At 37.7% G+C, this 26,652-nt stretch overlaps 2 protein-coding genes across 2 annotated transcripts in view; one reads left to right on the forward strand and one right to left on the reverse strand.

Annotated features, from left to right (window-relative positions):
- The first annotated feature begins 3,381 nt into the window (after positions 1–3,381).
- LOC127556628 (zinc finger protein 879-like) lies at positions 3,382–11,686 on the forward strand. Its single transcript, XM_051989891.1, has 4 exons — positions 3,382–3,591; positions 5,054–5,180; positions 6,257–6,352; positions 8,786–11,686. Exons 1-4 carry the CDS (start codon positions 3,544–3,546, stop codon positions 10,393–10,395), a joined length of 1,881 nt encoding a protein of 626 aa, XP_051845851.1. The 5' UTR covers positions 3,382–3,543; the 3' UTR covers positions 10,396–11,686.
- Positions 11,687–19,849: 8,163 nt separating this feature from the next.
- The window catches only part of LOC127557627 (zinc finger protein 665-like), a 37,708-nt gene continuing 30,905 nt past the window's right edge, over positions 19,850–26,652 (reverse strand). The window contains exons 10-11 of the mRNA XM_051990939.1: positions 23,984–24,110; positions 19,850–22,568 (exon numbers count right to left, since the gene is read on the reverse strand). Coding sequence (XP_051846899.1) covers positions 20,830–22,568; positions 23,984–24,110 — 1,866 coding nt within the window. The 3' untranslated portion in view covers positions 19,850–20,829. The remainder of the gene's footprint in view (positions 22,569–23,983; positions 24,111–26,652) is intronic.

Consider the following 26,652-nt stretch of genomic DNA (forward strand, 5'->3'; position numbering starts at 1 on the left):
CCTGCTTCTTATATTAAGGGCTACATTTTCACTTCATGGTTAATGGTTGTTGTTCTTCATTCCTGAAGAGGATCAAAATAGCACTACTATATTAGAGAGAAGTTAGTGTGTCCAACTGTGGCTGCTCAGAATAATGGGGTTTGCTCTGCCACAGGTTAGTCACAGATAGTCCCTATGAACATTTAAGATGGATTGTCTAACTTTGTACATCTCGTGTTTCTTCTAAGCTAATTCAATTCTGCTTTGCTCATAGAGCACAGCACCTTCTCTGATGAGGGCACACCATGCTGGGTGGTCCTGTGCAGTGTCTCCTGTGTTATACAATCAATTTTAAAATTCTTAAGAGAGACCCTGAGAGAGTCCTTGTATTGCTTTTTTCTGACTACCTTGTGAGCACTTGCCCTGTGTGAGTTCTCCATAAAAGATACTTTCACTTATACCCCAGTCCTTTGATGAGTGAGTTCAAATTCTCATAGCCCATGGTGCCATTTCCCAATTCTCCCTGTGCCACTATCATTCAATGACTTCTGCTTTCTCGAGGTGAATGCTATCCATTTCCCCTGAGCTGACACAATTTATCATTTGCATCCAAATTGGATTGCCTGGTATACTTGGGAGCCAAGACAAATGCCAGTCAGCCTACACTAGACTTGGAAAATCAATGTGCAACTGGGACTTTTGTAGATAAGCAAACCATAACTTTTACCAGTTCCCAAAGGAAAAGAGTGCTGCTTTTGCCATCATAATGATTCATGATTTCTCCCTCCTTCCACTCCCATTTAGGTGGAGATTTCTGTTACTTCTCTTTTTCAAAATTTCATAAATGTATGAACTTCTGTTTGGAGTGTGAACTCTGTACTTTCTTGGGGTTCCACATGTATGTCCTTTTATAATAAATCTATTTTTTCACATAAATTTTGTGAAGTTGTGATTGCCTTTTGACCTCACCCATTTCAGATTCTATCACCCCTCAGGACCTTTTTCTTTCCTTAATGAGTTCAGTGCCCAGTGACTTCGTCTTCTACTCTATTTCAATTATATAGAGCCATAAGCACACCCCATTCTTATCTATATGTTGAGTTGATCAGAATCAATTACAGAATGTGTTCACACGCGCCACAGCTTCTCTAAGTCACTTTCTTCCATTCCACATCATTACAATCCTCCCAGAAATTAGCAATGTAGCTAATCTGTACAGGCAATAGAACACCTTCCCCATTGTATGTGTGTATATGTGTGTGTATGTGTGTATATATACACACACATATCTCTAAGTCTTTCTTCTGAGCTCCAGTCTCACCTCTTCAACTATCTCTTCAATATTTGAAAATAGATATCTGGTAGATAGCTCAAATATAACCCATTATCTTTTCCCAAAAAACTTCCCCCACCTTTGTTATTACTTTAGAAGACATCACTATCTCCCAAGTTACTTGTCTCCATCACCTTAGTGTCAATTCATTTCATATCTTTTCATTTCTTCCTCCACAGCATCTTTCCTATAGGTCTCCTCTGTACTCACATGGCCACCACGCTGATGCAGCTCTTCTCCACCATCCACTTAGATTACTGTAATCCCTGGCTCGTGTTTATCCCCACCCCCATCCTTCCTCCACTCAGCTGCCCAAATGACCTTCTTAAAGTGCAGGATGGGTCACACTACATCCCCCCAAACACACATCCATAAACACACTCAATAAATTCCAGTAACTCTCTATAACTTGCAGGATCAAATATAAAAATCCTCTGTTTACTTCTTAAAATCCTTTACAAATCTACTCATTTCCTATCATTCCAGATAGCTGAAAAGGAGGGACAGGATTTCATACAAAAGGGATTCCTTTTGATCCCAGTTGAAAGCAATGGTGAAGGGAGATAGAGTATCATATGTGAAAAGCAAAGAGGACAGATTGTCTTCATCAAAGTATGGGAATGAAAGTAAAATGTCCAACAAGACTAGAAAGTCAAGTTAGAACTGAGTCTTAAAGAACTTTCAAAACTAAAGAAGATTTCTACTTAAGATAGAAGGCAAGAAGAAGCTACTGAAATTTGGTTTTGCATAGGGGATTCACATGGTCAAGTCTGTTTTAGAGGAAAAAATTTTGGTAATACTTGCCCAGCCCATCTTGTCCCCTGATTCTTCTTCCCCTTCTCAACCCATCCTGTCTTATTATGGGCCAGAACTTGAAACAAGGTGCTAAGTCACTGGAGTTGATAGAAACAAGGATTATGTACTTGGTTCACACCTTTGGGAGAGTTCACACATTAGCTCACACATTAGAGTTCACACGTCTCACACCTTTAGAGTTCACACCTTTAAGAGATCATATATAAGGAGCTCCCACAAGCCAACTAGAGACTTTTGGGAGATTCACAAGTCAGGATTCAGTGGAGGAAATTCACAAGTTACAGCTCCCACAAGCCCACTCTCTCTCAGAGGAGTCAGATCCATTCGATATTCTACCATTGTGCTGGCTGGAGGCTTTGGATTTAGAGAGAGCTGGAGGCTGAAGCTGGCAGAGCTAAAGGACTAGCAACAAGAGCTCTCAGAACCAAGGAGATAGAGAGACCCCTCTAAGAAAGCTAACCTGGCTATTTTGAAGGAGACAATAAAGGATCTGAACTTCAACAGCTGGCTGCATTTGAGGTGATTATTACATTGAACTGAAAGAAAGGCTGCCTCCAGAAGCCCCCCAAGAAACTTGCTCATAGAGAACATTATATTATAGTAAAGAGAATATTACACTGTCTCATCTCCAATACAGGGGTTCAGGAATCTTACGGCCCCAACTTTCACTTTGGCTACAAGTGCCTGACTTCCTTGCCCCCCACAGCTCTGTTTTAGGGGCCCAGGTGACCCTGCTTCCCATCCCTACTTGTGTTCCCATTACCCAGACTTCCTGCTCCTCTATAGCCCTCAACCCTTTCTCCACCTTCCCTGCTCTACCAAAACCCAGGGTTTCCTTTCTAGCTTCTCTTTTACCTTCGTCCCTCTTATAATCATGGGCATTCTCCAGTTACCATTCCTGTTCCAGACCCAGTAGTCACAACTCTTCCTCTTTCCCAGGCACAGTCTTGCCATGGCTATTCCCAGGCCTGTATTTTCAATCCTCTTTAGCCTCCTTATCCCCTAAATCCAGCAACCAGATGCCTAGAGACCCAGTTTGTGAAAGAGAAGGGAGGGGGGATGTGATAGGAAAAGGTTTGATACTGAGGGATTATACAAAGGTTGGCTGGTTTCAGCCCAGCAGGAATACTAAGCCCCTTCCTGCTTCTGGGTTATCAAAGAAGAATAGGAAGGAATGGCAGAGGAAGGAAAATATTGATTTCATTAATACCCTCTAATTGTTCAAACCTGATCCTAACTTCCCATTTCTTCTTTTAGAGTCTTTTCCTGGGGATTGTTCAAATCCTCCCAACCATTTGGCCTTCTGTTGTTGTTCTTGGAATGGTCAGTCTCCTGCCTGGGAGAGAAAAGACAAGATTCCTTCTCTCTCCACAGTTCAGCCCACTGAGGATCAAGGTTTGACCCTGGAGGGGAGCATGAAGCCACAAGCAGTGACTTTTGGCAACCAGCAGATCCTGTCCCAAGTAAGTACCAAGATTCACCTACTTGACAAACTTTAAGAAACATGATCATTTCTTTCAATACAGAGCATCAAAAGAAGATTGTCCATGAAACCATCAAAGAGAAACAGCCTTAATTATAGAAATCTGGGTGGATTTTTTAGCCCATTTCTAATACTAACCTCCACATTCTCACTCTCCATTTTTTCTCTTTTAGATTTCTCTTTTAGAAATTAATTGTACTCAGGCAAAACACTTCATACATTAATCTTCTCTGCTCATGCTCTGACCAGAGTGCTGAAGTCTTTCCCAGCTGTTTTCCTCTACAATGTAGCTCCTGTGTTCTGTGAGCAAAGCAGAATTACAATAACATAAAAGAAATGTGAGGTGCTAACTGTGGTAGAGTGATCCAAGCTCAACCACAGTCAAGAACACTGTACCTCGTCCCAAATATCATGGTGTCCCCTTGGAGTATGAAGGATGGACAATGGCAATAAAAGCAACGATGTCATTGTAGGAGTTGTCTTTGTAGTCCTATTTATGTCACCCTGCCTCACCTCAGCTAGCTACAAGGATGATCATTTCTTCACTGATCTTCCATATTTATGAACTTTGTGATTCCTGGATCCACTCAATCTTTTCCCATTCTCTTGTTCCCTATATCTTACTATTCCTAATCCTGTTTTTTATCTTAATGATAAATGAGCATCAGTCCTTCTCTTCCTTATCATTTTCCCAGACCATTAGTTCAAGGCCCCATGTTTTCCTCATTTATTAGGGGCCAACTTTTTAAATCACTTACCATCAACTAGCTTTTCCCAAGAGATCATTCCCTCAAAGATATAACAAGAACAAAATATCATAACTCCCAGAACCTCCATGTCATACAGCCTGATACCACTATAGTCTCTGGGAGAATTGGACTCAAAACTTGGTTCAGTTCCTACATAGCACTGGGTCTACCTACCAAGTTTATTTTTAGATACAGCCTCTTTGCAGGATAAATCCTTGTACTTCACTAGAGTTTTTGTTTTGTTTTGTTTTGTTTTACTTATAGAATAAGGTATGCTTTCCAAGTCCTCATAAATTTATCTTTCAATTCTATTTATAAGATTACATTGTACATCACTTGGGATAGTTTTATTAAGAAAGGATTTTCATACTGCCTTTATTCCCTCTGTCTTCTCTACAAATCCTCAAAGATCACAAATAAAATATTTATTTTTTACTGACTCCACATGAACAAACATTTCACAATTTTCAATAAGATATTTCTCACCTGCCTTCCATTTGCCAATATAAACTGTGTTTCCTAACATTCCCTTTGGCTTTTAAGGTTTAGGGTTCCACATGTTGGTCTGAGTGTGTCCTTTGAGAAGGTCTGTCACTTTCTCTGGACCTCATTTTCCCCCTTTATAAAGTACAAACACTAAATGATCTGTAAAGTGTCTTTCTGCTCTAAATTTTTTGAATTTTATCATTTTAGGAATCCTTGACATTCGAGGATGTAGCTGTGAACTTCTCTCAAGATGAATGGTGCCTCCTGGACCCTTATCAGAAGGCTCTCTATAGAGATGTCATGATGGAGACATTCCAGCACTTGCTCTCTCTGGGTAAAAACAGTTGGCACTTTTATCCAAATCCTCCCCCAGAAATTCTAAATTGGACAATGAAAGGAACAACTCTACCCTCTCCCTACCTATTATTCGGTTCTTGACGTATCATATATTTAACCATTAATAGTGACCAAAGACTTCTAGTCTACACTGTTCAAAAGAGAAGATTCTCATTTTCTTTGTTCTAAGGTCAAAAGTCTTTGTCTCGTCCAAGAGAAAACTAGGAGTTTTATTTGTTATTTCTCAAGTTATCCCTTCCTAATTATATGAATATTTCATTTTTTGTTTGTTTATTGTTCTTGTTGTGAGACAATTGGGGTTAAGTGACTTCCCCAAGCTCATACAGCTATTACGTGTTAAGTGTCTAAGGCCACATTTGAATTCGAGGCCTCCTGACTTAGTGCCAGTACTCTATTCACTGTGCAAATTTAGGGATAGCATCCATAAGAATTAGTCTTTAAATTGTGATCTTTGAGGATTAGTAGAAAAGACAGAGGGAATGAAGACAATTTGAAAATCCTTTCTTAATTAAACTTTTCCAAGTCATATGTGACAATGTGATCTTATAAATAGGATGATAAATGAAATACAAAATCATAATTCAGTAACCATGGTTATTCAGCTTTTCTTTGAAGATGTACAATGAGAAGAACCCCCTAAATAAAGCACCTTTGGGGTGTGTCTTTTCCTTGGGAATTTCTTCCTGATCTCAAGTTTAAATTTGCTTCCCACTACTACTAGTCCTTCTCTTAAAGACTTAGCCAATCAAACCTATATTTTCCCCTATTTTAATACTTTCACAAAATTTCAATGCATATACTAGAAAATATGAAAGGTTCGCATCCTTCTAGGAGGGAGATGGACAGAGTACCAATGTTCTGATTCCACTGATGTCCAGTGACTCCATGACATTTTCTGTCTTTCCTTCCATAGCTCTCAAGATCAACATGTAGACCATTCTTAAGGAGGCTGGGTACTACCCTATGACCTTTACACACATGACCCCTTCTCTGAAGAAGATTGAATTCTAAAGTTTTTTGTGTGCTTAACCTTTCCTTATTTATCATGAATAGGGCTTCTAGTTCCCAGAGCAGATCTGATTTCCCATTTGGATGGAGGGGAAGCATCGTGGATGTTCAAACAAGAAAACCAAAAGAAATCCTGTCTAGGTGAGAGTGAAACTGGGCACTGATATGTCAGAAAGTCATCACTTGGAAAAATTGTGCATAGAACTCTTCTCATAGCTCTAAGGGTCATTAAGAAGGGACTGAAGCTCTTTTTTCATCAACATTACTTTCCTCATCTTTCTTTCTTGATGCTAGCCTGCATTCTTGAAGAAAAGGGTATTCACTGTGTGAAACACAGCTTCTTCTTTTTTCATTCTTTTTGGTCTCCTTGTTTCAGAAGTCATTCTGAGTTGCTTCCCCTGATTTTTCATTGATTGGACAAATAATCCATTGCTAGTAGATCTGAGACACTGTCCAAAGCCCTAAGATGAACTCAAGAAACAGAGAAGATATTCGTTGCCTTCTAGGATTTACAAAAGACATTGAAAGTGTGAGATGTAGGTGTAGAATAATGCATGCTGCCTTTATGACTGTGTCATCTCTGTGGCACACTGAGGAAATGCTTCAGGAACAGATGAAAGAACAATAGAACAGTGTACTCAGTCTGATAAGATAGAATTAATTTGGGCTATATATGGTGTAATCTTTACATAGGTGTGAGAAATCACCTGCACCACCTACAGGCAGGGAGAATTGTGTCAAGACCACTGTTTGTGTAGGGGAAAAAATGGAGTCAACAATGAGACATGGCAGCCAAGAAAGCTGAGGTGAACTTGGGCTCATGAAAAGAAGTTATCATGGATATAGTTACCAAAAGCAAAATTACCACACTAGGGAACTATTAGACCCCCTGTACTCTGAGGAGCCCAGACCGTACCTGTAGAAGTGTGTTCAATGTGAGGCATTTCCATTATGAAAGATATTTATAAACCAGGGTTATGTAGGATGGCCAGGGAAAGTAGACTGTTCAGCCCATGGGAACAACATCTTTGTCATATGATGACAAAACCATCTAAGTGTCACTGGTAAGGTATGGTATGAACAAATGAATGGTTGACTAACTAATTGAATGAATGAATAAAATCTAGTTATTAAGCCCTTTCTATTATGAAAAATATTGTACTAGTTTCTAGGGAAAGCAGTGGAAAAGCAAGAATCTCTGATTACAATGGAGCAATGGGAGGTATGGGAATATCTATGGAATACCACATTCTAATAGGGGAGACAACCTACAAAAATCTCAGATATACATCACATGGAAATGTCTTTGGTGTGCGGCAACAGACTTGATGGTAAAGCATGTTCTTTAATATCATGTTTACTTTAAAACACCATTTGAGAATGCTAAGAAATTTCCTGGTGAGAACTCTGTATTTAGGGTCTTTAGTATTCCAGAAGACAGGGGTGTACCATCTGAGGAAATGGTTATTGGGCTGCTTCTCTCTAAGGGTTGATTCTCAAAATACCACCTGCATAGATCTCTGGCAGTTTCTTAGTGAGAGTTGAAGGGAATATAAATCACATGTAAAATTTATTTATAGAAGTAAATTCTGATAGTGACTAAAAAAGTCATAAACAGATACAAAAATATGAATTCTATCCTTCACTGATCAATATACAATTTTTAAAAATCTAATCTGTGAAGGGGATTTAGAGAAAGACTCTAACTCAAATGCCAAGAAGTCATGCAATGCTGTGATAGGAACAAGATGACACAAAAAGAAAGTTCTGGTTCTACCTCTTCCCTGAGACACAGCATGATTTTGGTGCTATCACTGAAACATTATGGTCACCTTTCCTGAGCTATATAATATAACCAAAAAAAAATGTCTATCTTTCCCACATCTCTGACTTGGGAGAGGAATTGGTATCATTCATGGAAAGGAATCGCTTTTCACATGTAAGATAATGGTATTTAATCATTATTGCTTCCCACTTTTCATGTTTAAAAATTGTTCTTTTTCACTGACTGAATGAATGAATTAAATGTCATTTTTGGTGCTTATTATGTGCTAAGAACTTTATTAAGGGATCGAGAAGCTGGCCATTGCCTAGTTTGAAGGTCCTCATGTTGTAGTTGAGGGAAATAACGTAGAATTGTCGATGATAGTTTGGGTGGAAAAGCCTAGGCAAAGACCTGATACATCAGTAGATCAGATAAAGTACTTAACAGTCTAGTGGTCACAGAGTCAGGGCAGAGGGTAAGGACTAAAGGGCTTAGAAAGCAGGAAATATATCAGTAAGGTCAAATGGTCCTCCATCTCCTAGGAAGGAATGGAGTTGGTAATTCTCAAGTAACCATGTGAGTAGTCATTCAGCCTTGAAGAATTGTATGTATCCTGGGGAGAGGATACAAGAAAGCTGAAGGGAAAGGCTGTCACCATTCTGGTCAGCCTGGATGTGTTAACTTTTGGGATGGGTGTAAGAAGATAGGCAAGAAACAAAGGAGGAAACTGAAGTGACACTAAGTCTAAATCAGTTTTTTTTCTCTCCTTAGAAATAAAAGATTCTCTTTCTATCTTTTTTTTCCTTCAGATGGGGAAACCACACTTCAGTCCAAGGAGTCTTCTCCAAAACTGAGCACTTCCGATGACTTCAATTTGAAAGAATACTGGCATTGTGATATCAAGTTAGAGAAGAGACAACACAACTCGGGGAGTCATTCTAGACATTTAAAAATGATCTTCAGGAAAACTCCAGGTGAAGAGAGAGATGTTGAATATAATAAACTTAAGAGGAATTTTACTCAAGGGTCAACTCTTTCCATCCAGCCAAGAGTCCCCATAGAGAAGATTCGCCATGAGTGTGATGAAAGTCAAAGGAGCTTTGGACAATATTCAGATCTAGTTCAATGTAAGAAATTCACCTCAGCGAATGGACATTCCAAATATAGTGAATATGGGGGCTGTTTTAAAGAAAAGATGGAGCTCATTCAGTATCAGAAGAAGCATGTGGGAGTGAAAGATTTTCAGAGTAATCATCGTGAGGTACCTTTCAGTTTAAACTCTATTAGTCATCAGAAAAGTCCTCCTGGAGAAATACCTTCTAAATGTATTGAAGATGAAACAGGCTTCACGCATTACTTGCCCCTTAATTTATATCAGAAAGCTCATATTAGAGAGAAATTGCGTGACTGTAATCACTGTGGGAATTCCTATTTTCAAAGGGGAGATCCTCTAAAAACTCAGAAAATTCACAGACCAGAAAAACCTTCTAAGTGCAATAAATTTGACAAGGCCTTCCCCCCGGCCATTATTTCACCTCAGAGGATTCATTCTGGAGAGAAACCTTACAAATGTAATCATTGTATAAAGGTTTTCAGAAAGCCTTCCCAACTTGCAGTGCATCAGAGAATTCACACTGGAGAGAAGCCCTACAAATGTAATGAATGTGGGAAAGATTTCAGATGGAGGGCAAACTTGATCATACACGAGAGGATTCACGCCGGAAAGAAACCGTACATATGTAATCAATGTGGAAATGTTTTCCAAAAACCCTGCAACCTTGCTGAACATCTGAAAATTCATACTGGAGAGAAGCCATATAAATGTAACGAATGTGGGAAAGCCTTCATTCAAAGAGCAAAGCTTATTGTGCATGAGAGGATTCATACTAGAGAGAAACCTTACAAATGTAATCATTGTGGAAAGGCCTTCAGACAGTCCTCCCATCTTGCCGTGCATCAGATGATTCATACTGGAGAAAAGCCTTATACGTGTAATGAATGTGGAAAGGCCTTCAGACAGAGTTCCTCCCTTATGGCCCATCACAGGATTCATTCTGGAGAGAAGCCCTATACATGTAATGAATGTGGAAAGAGTTTTAGACAAAGATCATCGCTTATGGCACACCATAGGATTCATTCTGGAGAGAAACCCTTTAAATGTAATGAATGTGAGAAGGCTTTCAGTCAGAAGTCATCCCTGATGGCACATTACAGGATTCATTCTGGAGAGAATCCCTATTCATGTAATGAATGTGGGAAATCCTTCAGCTGGAGTGCAAATCTTGTTGCCCATCAAAGGATTCATACTGGAGAGAAGCCCTATAAATGTCACGAATGTGGGAAGACCTTTACTCGGAAATCTTTTCTTACAGTACACGAGAGAATTCATACTGGACTGAAATCTTGTAAATCGTTATGAAGTAAAAATATTTTTAATTGTAGAGAAGACCTTAAAAGATATCATAAATTCACAATGTTCATGAATTTATAAGATGTAATGAATTAAATAAAAATTCTCATGTTCATTTTTTGCTACATGATAATATTCTAGTCTATTCATAGACCATGACTATTCAATCATTCCCAAAATGATTGGCAACCTCTTTATCTAAAGTTCTAGCTACAACAAAAATTGCTGCTGTTGATATTTTGATGTATAGTGAACCTTTTAAACTTAGACTGTGAACTAAAAACCATGAATATTTTAATTATTTTTCCAACAACTCTTTTGGGTTTCTTAAAATAAAATACTTGGGGTTTTGTGTTTGTGCATTACTATGTACTTGACAAAATACCAGCAAATGAGCATTTTAATTTCTTAAAAAAAAAAGGATTATAAATAGAAATACAAATTCCATTACATATAACTTTTTTGTGGTTTTTAGAGAAACATATTATTTTATCTTTGGTGATGTCCTCTATTCCTTGTTTAATTAAGCATACATCTCTTCCCTATAACTGTGAATGCTATGATCTCCCTTTTTAATTTTTTAATGCTATAATGTAAATATTAAGAGTACATATCCATTGAGAATCTATTGTTGAATATGATATACTAATTTGATTTCAGCCTTTTTTTCTAGTTTTTCTAGAAGTTTTTAATTAAATAGATAGTAATTTGTGTTTTCAGGTTTATTGAACACTGGGTTCTGTTTACTTCTGATTCTTAAGATCTAGGCTATTCCTAGGTTTTTTCCACTAAATAATTTTTAAGATTGATGATTTATGTATAATTTGAGATCTAGACATGTTATTTTTCCCTTCATCTCTATTTTTTCACTATTTTCCTTCATATTTTAGATCCTTTGTTTTTGCAAATGAATTTTGCTATTTTGTGAAGTCCTTTAAAGTATCTCTTTGATAGTTTAATTGATATAAGACTAAATCTGTAAATTAACTTTTGCTAATATTATTATTTTTATCATAGTAGCATGGCCCAGCCATTAGCACTGAGTAGTTCTCTATCTATTGAATTTATTTTTTATTGCTGTTCATAAATGGAAGGTTCACAGGTAAGATAATTTGCATAAAATTTTCAGATTTTTTTAAATCTATCAGTTTTCCTGGTTTTCCCCCTTTTCCTTTTTTTCTTTAAAAATAATTGTTATATCAGATGATTCTTGAAGAAGAGGAAGGAATAAAGAAAAAATGATGATGTAAAAAAGAAATAAAACTTATTTTTTAAAATAAATATAAAAATGTATATAAAATATTTTCCCAAGGCAGTTCTTTGTTTCTCTTTGTTTTCACCTGAACCCTCTGTTCTGGTTTGAATTTTTTGAAAGAAGCTTCATGGACACTTATTTTTTTTTTTATTAAAGCTTTTCCTGTTTTCAAAACATATGCATGGATAGTTCTTCAAAATTAGCCCTTGTAAAATCCTGTGTTTCAATTCTTTTTCCTTCCCCCACACTTTCCCCCAGATGACAAGTAGTCCAATATATGTTAAACATGGTAGAAATACATGTTAAATCCAATATATGTATACATATTCATACAATTATCATGCCACACAAGAAAAAAAAGAAGCAAAATAAAATGCAAACAAACAACAACAAAAAGAGTTTTTGAGTGAAAATGATATGTTATGAACCACACTTAGTTCCCAGAGTCCTCTCTCTAGGTGTAGATGCTCTCTTCATTACAGAACAATTGGAACTGGTTTGAATCCTCTCATTGTTGAAGAGAGCCACGGTGGACACTTATTTGTTTAAAAATTTTCATCATCCTTAAATCCTTCCTCTGCCCCAATAGGAAATTCTCTTATTTCCTACAATTATACAAAGCACTCAATCTCATTCTCTTCTGATTTATTTATTTGGTTTTTTTTGGTGTGTGTGTGTGTGTGTTTTGGCAAGGCAATTGCGGTTAAGTGACTTGCCCAGGATAATACAGCTAGTAAGTTTTAAGTATCTGAAACTAAATTTGAACTCAGGTCCTTCTGAATTCATTATGTCATCTTGCTGCCTCCCTCTCTTCTGATTTTTAATGCTGTGTTCCACTGTAGTTGGGTTAAAATTTTCAAATTTAGGGTCATATAAAGTATGTATCTATAAAGGGTGAGGAAGCTAAGCTGTGCAGTGGATAGAGTGCTATGTCTGGAATCAGGAAAACTCATCTTTCTGAGTTCAAATCTGGCCTCTAGAAACTTATTAGCTGTGTGATCCTAGGCAAGTCATTTTATCGTCTTTGCCTCAGTTTCCTTATCTGTAAAATGATCTGGAGAAGGAAGTATCTAATTACTCCATTGCCAAAAGACTTCAAATAGTATCATAAAGAATTGGACACAACTGAAAAACAACAGAGCAACAACAAAAAGGTACAAGATAGAAGTCTGAATTATGATTCCAACAAATTTCTAATGAGTTTTTCTAAGAAAAAAAAGATAGTTCTTCATCTAGGCATTTGTGTTCTTGAATTTGTCATTGTGGACTCCTATTTTCACTTATTTCTCCCTGACTCATCTATTCCATTTTGCATGAATTGATGCCACAAATTACATTGAGAAGATCACTAAAAGAAAATCCAACTGAATAAGTGACAAATCAGCAAAGAAAGGTCCCAGAAAGTGTTAATGAGAAAAGTTTTCTTCCTTCTCCCAAAAGAGGTGGGAGAGTGTCAGGACTCAACAGTGGATGCACCATCAAATGCAGGCATGATGCTTTTGATTAGTTTTCTTTGCGATAAGAGAGAATTCATTTGTTCAGAGTTAGTTTTGGTTTATTTTAACCAGAAATGACACGTAAAGCCAAAATCCAATAAACTGTGCTTAAAGGTAAATATGAGCAGAGAAAGGCAGAAGGAGAAAGGCAGAAACTTATTCAGCATGGGCCTTAAACCGAAGATTTTTTATTCAGTGTTATTTTCAATTCCAAATTCTCTTCCTCCTTTCCTCCCACCCACCTAAATCAAGAAAATAAAAATCATTATAAATATGTCTATAGTCATTTAAAAGAAATGTCTACATTAGCCATTTTCCCTCAGAAACAGAGGGGTGGAAAGGAGAGAGAAAAGAAGGGAGAGGAAAAGAGAGACAATGATCTGATGATATGACTCCCCTACTCAACTAACTTTAGCGGCTTCTTCTTGAATCTAATATCAAACAGAAATTCTCCCTTCACAACTTGACCCCACCTAAATTTTCTATCCTTCTTGGACATTAAAACTAGTCTTCTTTCTGCTTCTTGTATATGACACTCCATCTCCCACCATGCCTTTGCATTGGCCAACCCATTTAAGGCCATTCACATACCTGTTATGCTCTCCCTCCTTCGCTTCAGAGAATTTCTCTCATCCTTTAAGACGTGTCTCCAACTCTACTTTATGAAACCTTTCCTGATTTTCCTCTGAAGGGATCTATGATTTTAATATTAATCAATATGATACACATAGTGAATATACTAATAATTTAGACTTTTCACAGTTACCTACCATTTCACCAGAAAATTCTGACTTGGGTGTCAGAGACTCACAATACAGCTCAGAGTTACATTCTTATTCTTGTTCTGTGCTTCTGAATATTAAGTGAAGTGAATCAAAGACTATACACCCTCTTCTTCCCATAACAGAACTCTGGTCCTGTGCCCCACCAAGTAATGACCCCCAGTACATGAAATAATTAACTTGAGGATTGTTCCCACAGGGGAACAAACTCAAGAAGTCCTATATTGCCTTGCACTCGTGAGTTTGTCAGCACTCGGGCTCTGGAAATAATTGTATTGTAAGCCACCTTCCCCTTTTTTCCATTTTTTCCCTATTTGTGATTTATGTATATAAACTGTGTTTTTATTCCAGCATGTGGAAATCTCCTCAGGAAAATTTCAAAGGTTTGCAAACCATATCTCTCACTCTGAAATTAATCAAATTACTTGCTGGCACCCCTGTCTGTGTTTCATCTCCAGCCACTCTCTGGTTAGAGACTGATCCAGTAAAATTTTGCTAACACTCCCAACTGCTGGTGTCCTCCCTACAACCTATTTTCATTTCTATATAAAAAAAATATATATACATATATATATATGTATATATACATATACATATATATAGTTGTTTTTACTCACATTATATTTGTTCTGGGTTTTTTTTTCCATTTTAAAATCAGTTTTCATTGATGATTTTCTCCAGTATCCCTCCCTTCCCTTCCATCTCCCAGAGAGCCATTCCAAATGGTGTTTTTAAGACAAAAAAGTAAAGAAAAAGAAAAAATCACCAAAACTGATCAAAAAAATCTTTAAAAATATGTGCAAGTCAGAACAAGATAATTGTATAAATATATGTTCGCATTTTGGATCTAACATGTATTTCAACATATTTAACATGTATTAGACTACCTGCAGATAGGGAAGGGAGTGGGAGCAAGGTGGGGAAAATTTGCAACAAGAGGTTATGCACGGGTCAATATTGGAGAAATTACCCATGCATATGCTTTGTAAATAAAAAGCTTTAAAAAATAAAAAATAAATAAAAATATGTGCAAGTAAATACATTGTGAGTCTTTCCTCTTTGCAAAGAAGTAGGATGAGAGTGTCTTCTCATATCTCTTCTTTCCAATCAGGCTCATTCCTCTTAATTCTGCAGCATTCATTTTTGATTTGTAATTTTGTCACATTCACTTTTGATTTGTAATTCTGCAATGTTGACTTTTGACTTTTAGAGAATTCGATTCTGTTCTAATCCATAGTTCTCCATTTTCTCTACAAGACTGACAAGAGACACTTGAGCAATAGTTTTGCAGAAAATCAAGGTAAACTTTATTATCACCAACTCATTAGCAATCCTATTAAAAGAACAGTTACAAGAACTATTGAGCATATCAAAAAAAAAAAAAAAAAAAAAAGAAAAACACAGCAGTTAGACAAAAACAGTTCTCACACTTTTTGGTCTTAGGACCCCCTTTTTTATATTCTTAAAAATTATGGAAGATCCTTATCTATCAACATTTACTACATTCAAAACTGAAACTGAAAATTTTAAAATATTTATTAAACTCATTTAAATTAATAATGAAGTCATTACATGTTCACACACCATATTTTTACGAAAAAATAACTTTGATTTCACAAATTTCACAAATTTTATATAAAACAGAAAGAAAAGTGGTATCATTTTACATATTTTTACAAATCTCTGAAGTTGCTATCTGTCCTCTCACTTACTTTTTAACTCCTTACAATCTAGCTTCCAATTTCATCATTCCACTTATCAATTTCACCTTCACAACATCTCTCCAATATGTCTCTTCTCCTCTATATGGCTATCACCATGGAAAAGGTGCTCATCTCCTTGTGTCTGGTCTCTCGTAACAGCCTGTTAGTCAAGTGTTTCCCTACTCCAATCTATCCTCCAGTTTAAGCAAGAAAGTGGTTTTCCTAATGTACAATATAATCCTTCCTCCCTTCCTCCCTCCATCTCTCTTTCTCTCTTTTCCTCCCTCTCTTTCTCTCTCTCTTTTTCTTTCTCTCTCTCTTTTTCTTTCTCTCTCTGTCTCTCTCTGTCTCTCTCTCTCTCTCTCTCTCTCTTTCTCTCTCTCTCTCTCTCACACACACACACACACACACACACACACACACACACACACACAAAACTCCAGTGGCTCCTTATCAGCTCCAAAATCAAATACAAAATCCTCTTTTTCCTTCAAAGCCCTCCCTAATCTAGATCCACCACCACTTTTCCAGTCTTTTTGCACTTTACTCCTTTCCCAACCCTTCCTAATTCTAGTGGCTTCCCTTTTAAAATCATTTCTTATTTATCCTGTGTGGTTTATTTGTACATTTTTGTTTCCTGGATGCCTACCATTAGTATGTTCTTTTTAAGGGCAGAGGTTGTCTTTTGCTTCTTTGTGTATCCCCAACACTTAGCACAATGCCTAGCAATAGTAAATGCTTATTTTTAGGAAAACCATTGACTGTTTCTTGACTGACTTCAAGTTGTAGAGGAAAACCAGGGCAATCACTGTTATAATTGTCAATATAATTGTCAACAGGCAGGCACTAGCAGTAACAGAGTACTTGTCAAGGCCTCTTCTAGGAGGTGAGATCCAAGCAGAGTCTTGAAGGAAGCCAGAGACTAAGAGGCAGAGGTGAAGAGAAAAAATTCTGGGCTTTGGGTATAGCCAATGAGAAACTGATTTATGCCATGTTTTTTTTGTGTTAGAACAACAAGAATAAGGCTAATGTTCCTGGATCATAGATTACATGGATGGGGAGAGATCAGTGTTTAAAAGACTAGAAAGATGGGGAGGGACCCCAAGTTCAAAAGGGCTTTTATATTTGATCCTGGAGGTGAAAGGGAGCCACCAGAGTGCTTCCTAAGAGGAGAGGAGTGATATGATCATGGCTGGATCTTAGGAAAAACACTATTGATCCCTCTTAATGTTAATGTCTTCCCTCTGTTGACTATCTTCTACCTAGTCTACGTATAACATGTTGGTCTATGGTTTTTTGGCATGTTATCTGGCTTGTCTACTGAGAGTTCCTTGAGACTAGGGTCAGCCTTTTACCTTTTTTTGTATCCCAGTAATTCGCATATGGTACCTGGTACATAATACCTGGTGTGTGAATGATAAGGATCCCAACAGGATAGTGACTGTGTAAATAAAGAAAGGGGGAGTATGTGAGAGCTGATTTGAATGTAAAAATTAAAAGACAACATCATATTGTATACATAAGGTGATTTGGAGTGAGGGCTCCATACCAAGGGGATGAACCTGAGTGAATATTTTGGGTGAAAGATAATGAGTCGTGTTTTTGACATGTTGAGTTGGAGATGTCTATGAGACTCTTAATTCCAGATGTAGAAATTGAAGATGTGAGATTGGAGCTCAGGAGAGAGATTAGAGTGGATGTGTGTGTGAGAGAGAGAGAGAGAGAGAGAGACAGAGACAGAGACAGAGACAGAGACAGAGAGAGAGAGAGAGAGAGAGAGAGAGAGAGAGAGAGAGAGAGAGAAAGTGTGTGTTTAAGATGAAATAGTCCAGTGCAGATGAAGAGTGATTGACACAGTGGTCATCCATGTGGGGAGGCTATGGCACTTGGTGCTGGTACAGTTGTAATGATGTGGAATAGAAAGAATGACCTTGGAGGGACAAGGAAGCATACATTGCCATCTACCTGTTTCTATAAGCTGAGTCCTGCCGGGGCTTTTGGTTGGCTGTGGAGTCATTCAGAAAGGTCTGTCAGCTTCAGCCTGTTACTCTTTCCTCATTCATTCCTTTGCTTCTTTGATTATTCTTTATGCCATTGTATCCATCAAGAAGCATACTATGAGGGGCAAGACCTGATGACCTCCCCTCTGAGTTTGTGGCCTTGAGCAGCACAGATTGGTCTTGGTTTTTCATTTGTTTTCCCCCTATTCTAGTAGAGCTCCCTATGTTGAGAGATTCGAAAGTTTAGGAATATGGGAGCTGAGGTCCAAAACCAGCTAAACATCAGTGTTCTGAAGAATAAGGAATGATCTTGGGAATAATCTTTGGGGATCTAGTCCAGTGGTAACTGAGACAAGGACTTATCCAGTAGAGACTTCTTGAGTAAGAACATCAGTCATGTCCAACTTTTTGTGGTTTTCGTGGCAAAAATACTAGAGTGGTTTGTCATTCATTTCCTTCTTCAGCTCATTTTACAGATGAGGAAATTGAAGTGAAGAGGGTCAGGTTTCTCACCCAGGAGACACATGTGGTAAGTGTCTGAAAAACCACATTTGAACTCAGGAAGATGAGTCTTACTGACTCCAGACCCAGCAGTCTTTCACGGGATCTTTGCTATTTAGAAGTAAAGCTAAATTTTGAGCTAACTTCTCCCCTTCCTTTTTAAAGTCTTTGTCCACGCTGCATCTGCACCTGGAATAAAATGCCCCTTCCAGGTTAAACTCACAACATCTAATCTTATCCCCATGCTGCTAACATAAGGCTTAATTAACACAACCTCCTCTACTCTCCAATTGAAGCACTGAAGGATGGAGAACCAACCTGTTTTCTCTCATGCCCTCCTTTATAGAGGGCAGAAATTAGACTTCTGAGCTCCCTCCACTCTACATCTGTCTCCCTGGATTTTTCAATTCTATAGAACAAGACGCCCCTACTCTGTGAGCCCTCTGGTGTTCCACTTCCTTTCCCAATTAGACATTAAGCTCCTTGAGGTCAAGGACTGTCTTTATTTTTATTAATGGTATCCTCAGTGCTTAGCACAGTGCCTGAAAAATAACAGGCACTTAATAAATATTCATCAGATTAGATTGCATTGTCGATAGGGTGAGTTTTGTTTACTTTTGTACAATATTATTCCCCCAGGCTCTTTCCTTCCTCTCCCCACTATTTCTTTTTGTAGTCTTTTCTCTATTTTAATAATTCTTTTTTCTTTCTTTAATTATCTATATCTTCCTCCCTCCCTTTTTTGGGGGTATTTGTTTAATTGTCTATATCTTTCTTCCTCCCTTTTTTGGGGGTATTTGTTTAATTATCTATATCTTCATATTTCTCCCTTTCCTTCCCTCAATTGATTAGAAACCAACATTTTTTTCCTTTTCTACTCTCCTCCCATTTGTTTTCTTTATTATTGTATTTTTATGGAAAGTTTCCAAAGAGGAATTTTTGGCTTGGCCCTTTTCATTAATTCTTTTACCTTTATGCCTATACTGAACTTTATTTGCTGATTCATAGACTACTATTTATTTTTCCTATAATCTCAGGGTTCTTCATAAGGTTTAACATTTGAACTACCAAAGAAGAATCCCATCTTCTATCAGTCTCTGGGAGATTCTAAGAGTCAACATCCACCAGTCATCCAGAGGGGAACAGGGCCATCAGTATCTAAGTCTAAGGAACTATGTGATTCTGGCCACACAGTTTCCTCAATTGTAACATGAGAATAACAGCATCTACCTTTTAGGGTTGTCATTCAGATCAGATGAGATAATACTTGTAAGGCTCTTTGTAAAGTACTATATGAATCTGTGTTGGTTTTATCTCCCTTCCCTCTCTCCACATCAGAAAAAAAGAAAAAGGAAACCCTTGTAACAAGATTCAAAGTCAAACAAAAGAAATTCTCACTTTGGCTGGGCCCAGAAATGTATGTTTCATTCTGCCCTCGCCTTTCTGTAAGGAGATGGGTCACCTGCTTCATTATTAGTCCTCTGGAATCTTGGGAAGTCATTGTTCGCTTCGGGTTCTGAAGTTTTTCAGTAATTTTTCTTAATAATACTGCTATTCAGTAATGAACTGAACCAGCTACACCCAGCCAAAGAACTATGGGAGATGACTAAGAACCATTACATTGAATTCCCAATCCCTATATTTTTGACCACCTGCATTTTTTGATTTCCTTCACAGGCTAATTTCAGAGCCTTTTTGTACAACAAAATAACAGTTTGGACATGTATACTTATTTTGTATTTAATTTATACTTTAATATATTTAACATGTATTGGTCATCCTATCATCTAGGGGAAGGGGTGGGGGAAGGAAGGGAAAAATTGGAACAAAAGGTTGGCAATTGTCGATGCTGTAAAATTAGCCATGAATATAACTTGTAAATAAAAAGCTATTAAAATTTTAAAAAAATAATACTGCTATTGCATAAATTGTTTTCCTGGTACTGCTCACTACTCTGCCTCAGTTACAAGTTTTCCCAAGTTTCTCTGAACCTGTCCTTGTCATCAGTTCTTATGATACAATACTATCCTATCAGATATTCTTAAGAGCTAGCATTTATAAAATACTTTAAGATCTAGAAATCACTTCAAATATTAACTCATTTGATCTTCAAAACGACCCTGAAAAAGAGGTGTTATTATTAATCCCATTTTACATATGAGGAAATAGAGGCAGATGGTAAGTAATTCAGTGATTTGCTCTGAGTAATCCAGCTATTAAGTATCTAAGGCCATTTTTTAACTCAGATCTTTCCAGCTCCAGACTTCACACTGTCTCCACTGCATTACCTACTCATTATCCAAATAATGGGGTCCTCTTTGTATCATTTCTTTGATTTCTTTTTTAACTTTTAATATCCCCTTCAGTGTTCACTTCCCTCAAGTGAACATTCATTGTGCTTTTGATAATTCCCTCCCCATTATTCTCCACATTAACCCTACTCCTCATCCCTGCTTATTGATTTGAGTCTGATTTATTCCTACGATAAAGTTGTGTGTGTGTGCATGTGTTCAACCCTCCTTTGTCCTGTTAAAAGTACAGATCATCTTGTGCTCTCTCCCCTTGTCCCTTCCTATATATCTTTACATAAAATTACAGGAAATATAAAGTCCCATCTGCTTTTTCCTCCTTTCTTCACTGATAGAAGAGGAGAAAAAAATTACATTCACATGAATTTTCTGTGTCATCAAGTCCGTGATTCATACGTTAATTAGATTTAGAAGATTTGGTTCCAGTGTGGCTTTTCTGATGTACGGCAAGATTGGAGCTCTGGGTGAAGAACTTCCCACATTCATTACACTGATAAGGTTTCTCTCCAGTATGAATCCTCTGGTGCACAACGAGGTTCAAGTGGGTTCTGAAAGCCTTTCCACACTGATTACACGAGTGAGGTCTCTCTCCAGTATGAATCTTCTTGTGGATAGCCAGATACGAGCTGCCGTGAAAGGACTTTTCACACTGATTACATTTATAGGGTTTCTCTCCAGTATGAATCCTCTGATGTACTATAAGAGATATGTTTTGTCTAAAAGTTTTTCCACACTCGTTGCACTGATGAGGTTTCTCCCCAGTATGAATCTTCTTGTGCACAGCCAGGTAGGAACTGCACTGGAAGGACTTTTCACACTGATCACATTTATAAAGTTTTTCCTCAGCATGAATCTTCCGGTGGGCATGAAGGGTTTTAGTGTGGCCGAAGGTCTTGCCACACTCGTCACATTTATAGGGTCTCTCTCCAGTATGAATTCTCTGATGGGCTACAAGTTGGGAGGGCTTTACAAAAGTTTTTGTACACTGATGACATTTGTGAGATTTCTCCCCGGTGTGAGTCTTCTGATGAGCACTGAGCGTCGAGCTTTGGCAATAAGACTTCCCACATTCCTTGCATTTGTAGGGTTTTTCTCCGGTGTGAATTTTCCGATGTGTACTGAGAGATGAGCTCTCACAGAAGGCCTTCCCACACTCATTGCATTTATAAGGCTTTTCTCCTGTGTGTATTCTCTTATGTACAGCAAGGCTGCAGGATTGACTGAAGGCTTTTCCACAGTAATTACACTGATAGGGCTTCTCGCCAGTATGTAACCTCTTGTGTACATGAAGGGCTGAGCTTTCCCTGAAGGCCATCTGACATTCGTTGCATTTATAGGGCTTCTCTCCAGTATGAATCTTCTTGTGCACAATAAGGGATGAGGTTTGGCTGAAGGCCTTTCCACACTCGGTACATTCATAGGGCTTCTCCCCGGTGTGGCTCCTTTTATGGACACTAAGACTCGAGCTCCGGCTGAAAGCCTTCCCACACTGACCACACTCATAGGGCTTCTCTCCAGTATGTCTTTTCTGATGTGCAGTGAGTGTTGAGCGCTGGCTGAAGGTATTCCCACATTCGTTACATTTATGAGGCTTCTCCCCACTATGAATCTTCTGATGCAGAGTAAGGGATGAGGTCTGGGAGAAGGACTTCCCACATTTGTTACACTTATAAGGCTTCTCTCCAGTATGTACCCTTTGGTGTACGGCAAGTTTGTAGGGTCTTGAGAACTTTTTCCCACAATGATTACAAACGTAAAATCTATCTGGATTATGAATCCTCTTGTGTCCATTAAAGTATGAGATTCGACTGAAAGTCTTCCCACATTCATTACATTTGTAAGGCTTTTTGACACTTGGATTTTTCTGATCTTTAGTAAGATCTGGCTTCCCCTCAAGTTGATTACCCTCATTGGTCGACTGTGGAGTAAAACTACTCTCAGACTTATTATGGTCATCATCTTTTTTTTCTTGAGGAGTTTTCCTGATGATAATATTTAATTTTTTGGAATGACTCTTCAAGTTGCCTTGCTTCTTCTCTGAGTTATTTTCACTACCCTTGATTTTTCTCAAATGAAAGTCACAGGAACTATTCAGCTTTGGAGTAGACTTCTGGGTTTTAGGTCTATTCTTTCCATCTGAAGCAAGTAAAGAACAAGTAAAAAAAACCCAGAAATATATCTGTTTAATTTCTTCGGCAGATAGTAAAGTGATTGACATTAATGTTACTTTGTCTCCTTCATCATCCCTTGCCTTCCCTCCCTCTGGTTTCTCTTTGTTTGTTTTTCTATCCCTAGCCATTAATATTTGCTTAATTGCTTAATACATTTTCCTTCATTCACTTGTTCATTTATTCATTATTTTACCACTGACACTTCAGTAGCTCTGTCCTCACATCAATGTGGGTGACCTCCTTCAATGGGTTGAACAGAGCCCACTCAAGTGCCTCTCACAACTCACTCTTTCTCTAAGAATACAGGCAAAGATCAGACACATAAGGAAAAAAATGAATTATGTTGATACAGGGTGGGGGGGGCCATAAAAGGACTTCCAATAGGAAATCTCAGGGGAGAATGCAGCCTAATATTTGCATATAGTGACTTCATGAAGTAAATGCCATGAAACCTCCTAATTTTACTCACGTAGGCTGGAGTTCCCAGACTCTTCATGTTCCGGCAACCATGGTACTTCTCCTTGGTCCAACTTTGAGATCCAATCTGTTTTGGGAACTGGAAGACCTATTCATGGTAAATAACAAAGGGACATCTTTAAATTCACTCCTTTTAAGGGAAGGGGAATATGCTAAGAAGTATCAGATGGTGGTCCCCAAGGATCTATGGAAAGAGTGTATATGATGATGCTGGGAGCTTTAGGAGGGAAAGAGAAAAAGTCATGGAGCCAATTGGGAATCACAAAATTGGTTTTTTATCCATCTCCCTCTGGGAAGGATAGGAAATCTCTATAATTTCTGGCATTCTTATTGGAATTAAAGTAAAATAGTAAGAAAGAATAAAGCCAGAGTTGCTCTTATAAGCCCCTAAGAATAACACTAGCAGCCTGATTTGAAAATTGAGGTTAGGTGTCAAAATGAATGCCCTAAGTATGGGACACTTCCCACAAGGGAAAGGACTACAGCAGGACCTACCGAGTTCCCTGCACTAGAAACCCACAAAGAAAAGCTCATTGTTCGGTTCCCAGGGATATTTTTGTGGAAATTATAATCCAAGTGGGATTGAGACACCGAGGTCACATATCATCAACTGAGAGTATATAATTCTGATTCCAAATTTGATCTAAAACTCCCTAGAATGACAACCTGAAGAGCAACAAAATAAACTGCAATTTTCTTATTAGATGAGACAAGGACAGGAAATGGTGAGAACAAAGTCTCTCTCTCTTCAACAGGAAGGGACAAACCATTTTTCATTTTCAATCATGCATAAATGTTGACACCTTGCAACAAATAGCTGGGGAGGGAGCAAAGGAAGTCCCTTTCATTAAAAGGAGCCTAATGGGTGGGCATTGGCAGGGTCAGAGGATAAATCATTCTTACCCAGAGAGAGCAGGTTCTGAGAGATCTCCAGCATGACCTCCTTGTACAGCTTCTGCTGTGAAGAGTTCAGGGAGCACCATTCCTCCCGGCTGAAGAACACAGCAACATCCTTGAATGTCACACATTTCTGAAACATCAAAGGATTTGGAGGGTTCGACTTTGGCAATTATATAGTTCCATATAATGACCCATTTACACAAGGCAGAAGGCAGGTGACTGTGACATGGCCAAAGGGTCCAGGACAAGTGTCAGCGCCAGCCTGTGGAACCATGAAGGTGATTGAATGATGAGAAAAACAGTTTGTGTCAGCAGTTAGAAGGGAGTTGAGAAAGGTCTTATTGTCCAGTACTGTGGAATCGGAAAATTCGACTTTTATTTGTGATCTTTTAGGCTCGAGAAGATAAAGAGAAGATGTAAAACAAGTTCTTTATTAAGACTTTCCCAAGGTACAGCTAGGTGGTGCAGTAGAGTACAGCCCTGAAGTCAGGAAAACCTGAGTTCAAATGTGACCTTAGAGACTTAAAAAATAACTTCCTAGCTGTGTGACCCCTAAGCAAGTCACTTAACCCCAATTGCCTCAGCAAAAAAAAAAAAAAAAAGACTTTCCCAAATGTTAATATTCCAAAAACCCTCTTGGCAAGAACAAAGTAGCTTGCAAAGAAGATTCCCTGTGATTAATGAAGGAATGGCAAAGAAAAAAGTCTCATATTGTTTCTTTCTTGAGATAGAATTGCTTCTTATTTTACAAGATAAAGATGGAGACTTTTTTAAAATAAAATTTTGCTGTTGTCTTTTGTGTCATATTGCATAGATTTCTCCCATATATGTCACAGAGCAGTCCTTTGTTTTTTAACTTAAAAAAAGATTTTTTTTTATTATTTAGTTACTATACTAGTTTTCTTGTATAGCCTCCAGTTATCCTTGTCATTGTTGTAGTAACTGTGTATAGTGTGTCCCAGAATCTGCTTACTTCATTTTATATCAGTTCATACAACTCTTTCCATGCTTCTCTAGAATCCTCAAATTCACTGTTTTTTTGTGATACAGACATTACATTCATGTACCAAAATTTGCTTACTTATTCCCAAATCAATGGGCATCTGCTCTGTTGCCTATTATTTGCTACTATTAAAATTCCAGCTGTAAACATTTTGATATATATATGAGGCCTTTTTCTTGACAAAGATCTTCTTCAGGCCTAGCAATTAAATCTCTAAATCAAAAGGGGACGGACACTTTAGCCACTTGATCTACCTAATTCCAAATGGCCAATGGAATGGTTATAGTGAGTCCGATGGAAAATTAGCAGACTTGTCTTTCTACAAATTATTCAATATAGCTCTATCCTCTGTCATCCTTGTCAATTGGAGGGGATGGAATTTTAGGGTTATTTTGATTTGCATTTCTTTCTGTATTTGGAATTTTCTTTCATAAAGTTGTTGTTTACAATTAACTTTGACAATGAGATACCAAGGATTACCTTTAGATCTATTCTGTTGCTGTGAGTGTTGGACCCAACAACTAACATTTTGAATTCCAAAGCCTTGTTTAAGAAATTTTCTACCAAAACGTGTTTCCCAAAGAACTGCTTCTTTTCCTAGAGGTCTTGATTTTGTTTGTACAAAAACCGTCCATGTCAAGCAATCAAAATAATCTATTTCATCTTTTGCAAATGTTTCTGTCCTTTATCCAATTAAAAATTCATCTTCTAGCTATAGTTTTTAAAAGTATATAATCTCAGGCACTTCTCAATTTTTTGTCCTGTGATCTTTAATATTCCGGTCATATCCTCTTAGCATTCTTTGTGGAATAATGTTGTCTTCTGGGTCTGACAAACAATAATACGATCAACTATAAAGTGTTCCTTAAAGACATAAAGACTAATTTAAATTGCTGGAGAGATAATTAGGGATAATAATAAGGAAAACAACTGTATTACCAAAGTTAACTTAAAGATTTAATGCAACATCAACAAGTCAATCAAAGGCATGCTTTGCAGGGGTGTGAAATAATAGATTTCATGTGAAGGAATAAAAGAGCTAGAATATTAAGATAAATAGTGGAGGAGGAACAGGAATGAAGGGGAAAATCACTGCTTACTTCAGACTATAAGACAGAGTGATCATCATCTAAACATTTGGTTCCAATTACAAAAATAGAAATAACCTGTTCAATGTGCAGATGAGATAATAGAAATTCAAACATTCCTGTTTTTTCCCAGGACCTTCCTGTCATTGTCTGGGGTTCAGAATTTTAATATTGCCCTGGGCTTCTCACTCTCCCTCATCTCACTGATACCCAATCACATGTCAAAACTTGTTATTTCTCCCTTCTCAACATCCATTGGGTCTGATCCTTTCCTTTCTTCCTTCTTTCCACTCACACATCTCTGGTAAGATCAAGTTTAATTTGCATAAATGTAAATTCTTACTATGGGGCATAAACACCTTTTCAAGTACAAGATAGAAGAGTGGTTCGACTACAGCTCCCCTGAAACAGGTCAGAGTAGACTACAAGCCCAATATGAGTCAAGAGTGTGGTGCTATCATTCCCAAAGCTAATGTCTTTTGAGGCTTCCTTCTGAGAAGTCCAGGATACAAAACCAGATACCTAGGCCTCTATAAACTTCAAGAATACCCTTTATAAGGAGGAGAGTACATCCCCATGAG

The sequence above is a fragment of the Antechinus flavipes genome, chromosome 3, assembly GCF_016432865.1.
Source record: "Antechinus flavipes isolate AdamAnt ecotype Samford, QLD, Australia chromosome 3, AdamAnt_v2, whole genome shotgun sequence".
Lineage (NCBI taxonomy): Eukaryota > Metazoa > Chordata > Mammalia > Dasyuromorphia > Dasyuridae > Antechinus > Antechinus flavipes.